This window comes from Propithecus coquereli, unplaced genomic scaffold (genome assembly GCF_000956105.1).
Source record: "Propithecus coquereli isolate 6110/MARCELLA unplaced genomic scaffold, Pcoq_1.0 Scaffold30, whole genome shotgun sequence".
NCBI lineage: Eukaryota > Metazoa > Chordata > Mammalia > Primates > Indriidae > Propithecus > Propithecus coquereli.
In genome coordinates, this window is record NW_012148619.1 from 9,819,688 (window position 1) to 9,827,406 (window position 7,719).

The window sequence follows — 7,719 nt, forward strand, 5'->3', positions numbered from 1 at the left end:
ATTACACCTGAGAGACATCGCTTGCTTGTTTTCAAATTGTAATAGTGAAGTTTGCCAATTTATTTGGTCATGGGTAGGCAGATTACACCCTGTGGGCCAAATCCAACCTGCCTCTTATTTTTATAAATTAAGTTTTATTGGAACATAGCCAGGCCTTTTGTTGAAGTGTTGTCTGAAGCTGCTTATGCCTTACTACGGCAGAATTGAGTAGTTCCAGCAGAGACCATATGGCCCACAAAGGCAAAAATATTTACTGTCCAGTCTTCTACAGAAAAAGTTTGCTGACCCCTGTGCTGGAGTATCTATCATGACAAATATGGCTCATGGGCCACAGAAGCACAGAATAATTAAAAAATTATTTGTATTTGAATATGTATTTGTGCCAGGCACTGTACTAAGCACTTGGGAATAAAGAGGTGACTAAGGCAAACCTTGTCACTCACTGTCTTCCTAGAACTTTGGTACAGAATACATAATACACTAAATTAGTGATCATATTCTTAATACAGAAAAACTTTGAAGAATTAACAGTGATGTGAAATTACATAGATTCAATACGGCTTTCCAGTATATCCCCTTTAAGAAATTACAACATGCATTCTACTGGAAAATATTTAAGGAGCAGTTGGGTTGCTGGATCTTTTTGGGTAGTGGACTAGCTTTCTGAGGGCCTGGGCAATGGTAAGCAAGGAGGCTGGCTCCTAGCTGCCATCACTTCTACAGCACTGATAAGTGACAACAATAAAAAGCTGGTCTTTTCATGATTTGAAACCAAATGTGTTGAATTTTCCTCTTATCCAGGAGATGTGTCATGGGATGAATTTATCCAATTTTTAAATTTCCATTAAGACTCAATTTAAGTGTGGTTGAAGATCACTTCTCTGTTTTATCCTGTAATAACAAAATTTGTCAGGGTGTGTTCTTGAATTTAGAGGTGGCTCTACTGTTGATGTGATTTTTATTTCCTGCTTAGGAAAAGAATGATATCTGAAGCCCTCCTGGAATGCTCTTGTTTGCGTATTGATTGTTTGTCTTCCCTCAGGGCCTTATCAAACTAACCTTTGAGAAGGCAAATAATACGAAGCCTGTTTTTATTTTCAGCTTGGTCAGGAGCTGGGCTTTTCCTCACCTAGTTAAGAGCACCAAAGGTTGTAATCATTTATATTTTTGAATTGGCATCAGAATGATAAAGTGGAGAAAATTCACAACTGTTTCAAAACAGATACCAGGGAACATATTCCAGGAAATGGATTGTTGCGAAGGAAAGGCTTTCAACATAAATGTGAAAAATGTTGCTGGACAAGACTGAAGATCTTTGTTATCTTATCAAGGATATTGTTGCTACCTCAGATCCTAAAGTGTAGTTTAAGTAACTGACTGGCATTTTGAGTGTTTATTTGAAAAGATTAACATGTTACTCTTACAATTGCAGAGATCTGAGTAGAAACCTGATCCATGAAATTCACAGCAGAGCTTTTGCCAAACTTGGGCCAATAACTAACCTGTAAGTAGACAATTTTATGCAGTAATATCATGAAAGTAGTAACTAGTGCTACAGAAATTTGTGTTTTAACATTGTAAAATCACAGTATTTTTCTCTTTAATTCTTCCCTTGTATAAATGCTAAGTTGCCATTGATAGTAATGTCTTCTCAAATGGCAAGATACATGCTAGATCTATTGTTTCAGCACACCTCAACTTCATCTTCAGGATCTCATAGTTATGATGCTGTTACATGTAGAGATGTTTTTATGCGACTTTGTATCTTAGGTGTTAACATAAAGTCTCATTCACATTTTAGAGATGTAAGTTTCAACGAATTAACTTCATTTCCTTCGGAAGGCCTGAATGGGCTAAATCAATTGAAACTTGTAGGCAACTTCAAGCTGAAAGAAGCCTTAACAGCAAAAGACTTTGTTAATCTCAGGTGTGTTTTTGCTTATTTTTCTTTTTTGTTGAAGTTATGGTAGGCTGCAAAATTATAGAGTGTCCTGGTTTTTTGCTGTGGTTCCCAGATTTTCTGGTAGGCTATAATTTAAGAGTATTTTCTACCTCATTCTTTACAAATTTGGTAAAAAATAGAACATGAGCATTATTCCATAGTTTTTGAGAACAAAAACTGGAATGCTTGATGTTCTCAAAGAGATAACAGAGCTATTTATTAGAATGGTTTTTAATACAGGGGACTTGTCAGTAACAACAATATGGCAGAAACCACATAAGTGCGAACCTATAGAAAATTGATACAATGCTATAATACTTCATGAAGACTTTAGAGTAACGGGGGGGCTCATAAAATATAGTAGAGAGCTTGAAAATATTGTTGGAGAAAACAATAAATATTTTCATTACATTTATCTGAAAAAAGTAAATTCATTTCATGGTGTGAAGTCACAAATGACCTGGGGCATTAATTTTAAATTAAACTACCAGTTTTGTATGATAAATTGGGCATAGTTAATACATTTATTAAAGGAGTCATAAGATTTCACTTTAAATTATAGCATTGCTTATTAAATTTTAAATATGGTTTGATTTATATCCAACTTTTAAGCAATATCTTATAGAAAGGGAGAAACTCATAGTGTCGTCTGATGCCAGAACTCTTTTCACAGATGAGGAAAATAAGGCCCACAGAGGATGAATGACCAGCCTGAACCATGTGACAGTCAGGTCTTTCTGACCCCTAGGCTGTGGTTTTCTAAGATTAAAATACTTTTTACACAAACAAAATCATATCTGTGAAACTGCTATTCAGTGTAGATTTTACAACTTTTTTCCAGGTCTTTATCAGTACCATATGCTTATCAGTGCTGTGCATTTTGGGGTTGTGAATCATATGCAAATTTAAACACAGAAGATAACAGCCTCCAAGACCACAGTGTGGCAAAGGAAAAAGGCAAGTGCATGAACTTTTAAAAATAAAACATTCAACAGAAAATTGCAGGAAAGTATGGTTCTTTTGAATTTTTAATTACACGTACTTTATGTTATATATACAGGTACTGCTGATGCAGCAAATGTCACAAGCAATGCTGAAAATGAGGAACATAGTCAAATAATTATCCACTGTACACCCTCAACAGGTATACCCAACCTATTTTGCCACAGTTTCTCGCTCTAAACCAACATTAGGCAAACACATCTAAAATTTATGGGGAGAGATGTGATTTTTATAACAGAGGCAATACTAGATGATCTCATGAGGCCTTCTGACTCAAAGTGTGGTCTGTGTACCAGCAGCTTAGGCCTTTCTTGCAGAATCTCAGGCCCAGACCCACTGAATCAGAATCTGCATGTTAACAAGCTCCCCAGGTGAGGGTTATGCACATTAGAGTTTGAGAGGCACTTTCTTAATGCTCCTTTAACTCTAGGACTAGTTCTATATAAGTTTTTGGTCTACAAGGATTTTTAGCGGGTTTGTGTGTGTGTGTGTTTTAATGTAACCTTGCCTTTCCTTTTTTTTTTCCTCCTGATTTGCTTCATTGAATTTAGCAGTCTTGGGAAAGTTACTAAACTGACACCACATATTTGGTGGTGATTGTAATTGTCATATTCTATCTAATCTACCAGATAACATGGAATTATAATTTTACTGTAAAAGAAAGGATTAAATACTTGAGTTAAATTGTGTGCTACAAAGTAGATTCCTCTGTTAGTATATATCACAGGATGGTCTGGACATTAATTTTATAGTGCTGAATCATAAGTATTATAGATTCACTAATGATTACTGCTGGATTGTGAGCTTCTTATGGGGCTGTGTGTATATATTCTTTGAATACTTAACACACAGTTTGTCATATAGAGAAATAAGTGAATGGGGTTGGCAAGAATCATTTAAGTTTATGCGATTTATTTTATTATGTGCTAGTCTCTGTATTGATTTTTGGAGGTTGGGAGGCAGCTCAGTCACTTGTCCCGCTGGGGATCATGTGATGGAGAATGGCCCTAAAGAACTGATGATCCACTGAGAAGGGAACAGCTTTATTAGAGGAGAGGCTAGACTGGAACATGCAGCAATTCCTTTTCTTCCACACTGAATCTAAACCTTGGGGCTGGTGAGGAGGAAAGTCAGTCTGAGCTGATCTGCCTAGGCTGCAGTGGGGATGAGCTGCAGGCCTGCCTCCGCCTGCGCAGTGGCGGTAGCACACAGAAGCTCAAGGGCTTACTACAGAAACAGGAAGTGGAGGAGAGCTGGGCTCCTTCTTCAGAACCAGAGGAGGCAGCAGGCTTCCAAAGACAGAGACTGGGGTGGAGGCTACTCCCCAGGCTTTTTTGAGAAAGGAACCCCCTTACCTATAAAACAATTCTCAAAAGGGGAGGTATCCTGTTCTCCAAGGTCAGATGAGCTACCCCTCTTTCCATGAAGAAGGATGAATTCAGATAACAGATAAAGGTGATAAAAAGCTTTCTTTTGACACTTCCTGAGGAGGGAGTAAAACAGAAATTTTAATTTCTTTTAAAAGTGTTTTGTGTTTATTTGGAAGTCAGATAGTTGGTGCAGAACCGGCTTTTTAGGTCTGTGACTATCTCAACAATTAAAATGTTTCATTGGATATATCAATTTCATGACAGTTCAGAATGATAAAACATGTATTTTAGGCAATCGTAATACATAGTTTCCCTGCACCTCATTGTCAAAATTTTGTTTTTCTTTTCTAATTTTTAAATAAAACAGTTGTCATGTGACATAACTAGCATGTCAAAGTCAGTTACTAGAATGTGCAATTCAGCCACTGAATGAGTTCTTGCAATCCTAGTTTGTGTTACATAGGATTTTATTATACATAGCTTTGAATGAATAGTTAACATCACTGTGGTTTAGTCCTAGCTATACTTTCTTACTGAATCACCTTTGCCTGATCGATCATCTGCTTTGAAATATCAGTTTCTCTTGATGAAAAATGGGGATACTTCTACCTAAGAAAATGTGTAAAAAGATGAAAAAAAAGGTGTATGTACATATACATATATAAAGTATATTGAGACTAGGAAGGAAGAAGAAAAGGGAGCTAATATTTACTGAAGTCCAACTATATACCCAGCAACCTGCTTAAGTACCTTATGTATGTAATTTTATTTAAGCTGCACAACTCTGTGAAACAGGCATTATTATCCACAAGTGAGAAAATGAAATTTATAGAAATTTAAGTGCTTTCTCAAGGTTAGAGTAGCAAGTAGCAAGTTATAAACCATCTGATTCCAGACTCTCAGTATGTCAAATACCTTTTATGTGCCAGACATTGTGCTGTGCATATTAACTTAGATGTAAGAAAAAAATCAAATTTTTCTTCTAAATATCACTCTGTGGCCTTATCAAATATTTAATAAGATAAATTAAAGTTAGTTTATTTTTAAAATTGCCTAGTCTATGAACAAAATATCTTAGAAGTAGTAATCTTTTCAATTTGGTTCAATTCAGGTAGATAGTAGGTTTAATTTTAACTATCAATTTCTCTATCAAGACAGTATAATATGAAATATGGCCTTTTCTAAATTGTCTTTTATTTCCCTCTCTCTCTCTCTTTTCATTTCAGGTGCTTTTAAGCCCTGTGAATATTTGCTGGGAAGCTGGATGATTCGTCTTACTGTGTGGTTCATTTTCTTGGTTGCATTGTTTTTCAACCTACTTGTCATTTTAACAACATTTGCATCTTATACTTCACTGCCTTCCTCCAAATTGTTCATAGGCTTGATTTCTGTGTCTAACTTATTCATGGGAATCTATACTGGCATCTTAACTTTTCTTGATGCTGTGTCCTGGGGCAGATTTGCTGAATTTGGCATTTGGTGGGAGACTGGCAATGGCTGCAAAGCAGCTGGGTTTCTTGCAGTTTTCTCCTCAGAAAGTGCCATATTTTTATTAATGCTAGCGACTGTTGAAAGAAGCTTATCTGCAAAAGATATAATGAAAAATGGGAAAAGCAATCATCTCAAACAGTTCCGAGTTGCTGTCCTTTTTGCTTTCCTGTGTGCCGCAGTAGCAGGCTGTTTTCCCCTTTTCCATAGAGGGGAATATTCTGCATCACCCCTGTGCTTGCCGTTTCCTACTGGAGAAGCACCATCGTTAGGATTTACTGTAACCTTAGTGCTATTAAACTCACTCGCATTTTTATTAATGGCCATTATCTACACTAAACTGTACTGCAACTTGGAAAAAGAGGACCTCTCAGAAAACTCACAATCTAGCATGATTAAGCATGTTGCTTGGCTAATCTTCACCAATTGCATCTTTTTCTGCCCTGTTGCATTCTTCTCATTTGCACCATTGATCACTGCAATCTCTATCAGCCCTGAAATAATGAAGTCTGTTACTCTGATATTTTTTCCATTGCCTGCTTGCCTGAATCCAGTCCTGTATGTTTTCTTCAACCCAAAGTTTAAAGAAGACTGGAAGTTACTGAAGCGACGTGTTACCAGGAAAAATGGGTCAGTTTCAGTTTCCATCAGTAGCCAAGGCGGTTGTGTGGAACAGGATTTCTACTACGACTGTGGCATGTACTCACACTTGCAGGGTAACCTGACTGTGTGCGACTGCTGCGAATCATTTCTTCTGACAAAGCCAGTATCGTGCAAACACTTAATAAAATCACACAGCTGTCCTGCACTGGCAGTGGCTTCTTGCCAAAGACCGGAGGGCTATTGGTCTGACTGCGGCACACAGTCAGCCCACTCTGATTATGCAGATGAAGAAGACTCCTTTGTCTCAGACAGTTCTGACCAGGTGCAGGCCTGTGGACGAGCCTGCTTCTACCAGAGTCGAGGATTCCCTTTGGTGCGCTATGCTTACAATCTACCGAGAGTTAAAGACTGAACACGCTGTGTTTGTAACCATTTCCCCCATCAACCAAAAATCACAATGTTTATAGAATGAACCCTATTCTGATCCTTCATCTGGGAAGCACTTCTGTAATCACTGCCTGGTGTCACTTAGAAGAAGGGGAAGGTGGCAGTTTATTTCTCAAACCAGACATTTTCAAAGAACAGGTGCCTAAATTATAAATTGGTGAAAAGCAACATGTGGTCTGTTTAAAACAAATTTATAAGTTGAAAAGGATTTTAGGTATATTATAGCAATATGATGTTAGGTTTTTCTGACCCATAAGAAGCAAATTTATACCTATTTTTGAATTAAGCACAAGACAAAGAACAGCTGTTAATATTTTTTAAAAAATATTTTACAATGTGATTTTCTATAACTGAAGAAAAATTCTTGCTAATTTTACCTAATGTTTCATCATTAATCTCAGGACAATTTACTGCAGGGCGAAAAAAGGGATTGTCTCCCAGCTAGAACTGTGAGAGTATACATATGCATGACCTTATTGTGTTTTCTATTTCTATCTTTGACATACGAGCATCATAAATTTTGTTTAAGTGATTTAAAAATTGAAAACCTGAAGATGTTTTTAAAACAATATTAACAGCTGTTAGATTTTTAAAAAATAGCCGAACATTTGTTTTCAGTCATTATACATTGCTTTGGTGCAATCACAGTAATTTTTTCCTCAGTATTTTTTCAATCACGCTACTAGGAAGAATTAAAGGGCTAATTTCTGTGTGAGTTTAGTAGATTTGGCTAAACTACTAACTATAATAATATGGGGTTTTAATAGTATCTGAGGGATCTGATGGCTTTGGGGAATGTTCCCATTAATAAACACTTCCTAATGTCATCAGCTCTACTGATATTTTCCAATTTTGTTAGTATGTCAT

General features: G+C 36.6%; 1 protein-coding gene across 1 annotated transcript in view; it reads left to right on the forward strand.

Annotated features, from left to right (window-relative positions):
• Positions 1-7,713, forward strand: part of LGR4 (leucine-rich repeat containing G protein-coupled receptor 4) — a 95,132-nt gene extending 87,419 nt beyond the window's left edge. The window contains exons 13-17 of the mRNA XM_012649553.1: positions 1,433-1,504; positions 1,802-1,927; positions 2,784-2,899; positions 3,003-3,086; positions 5,541-7,713. Of these exons, the coding sequence (XP_012505007.1) occupies positions 1,433-1,504; positions 1,802-1,927; positions 2,784-2,899; positions 3,003-3,086; positions 5,541-6,817 (1,675 nt within the window). The 3' untranslated portion in view covers positions 6,818-7,713. The remainder of the gene's footprint in view (positions 1-1,432; positions 1,505-1,801; positions 1,928-2,783; positions 2,900-3,002; positions 3,087-5,540) is intronic.
• The last annotated feature ends 6 nt before the right edge of the window (positions 7,714-7,719 follow it).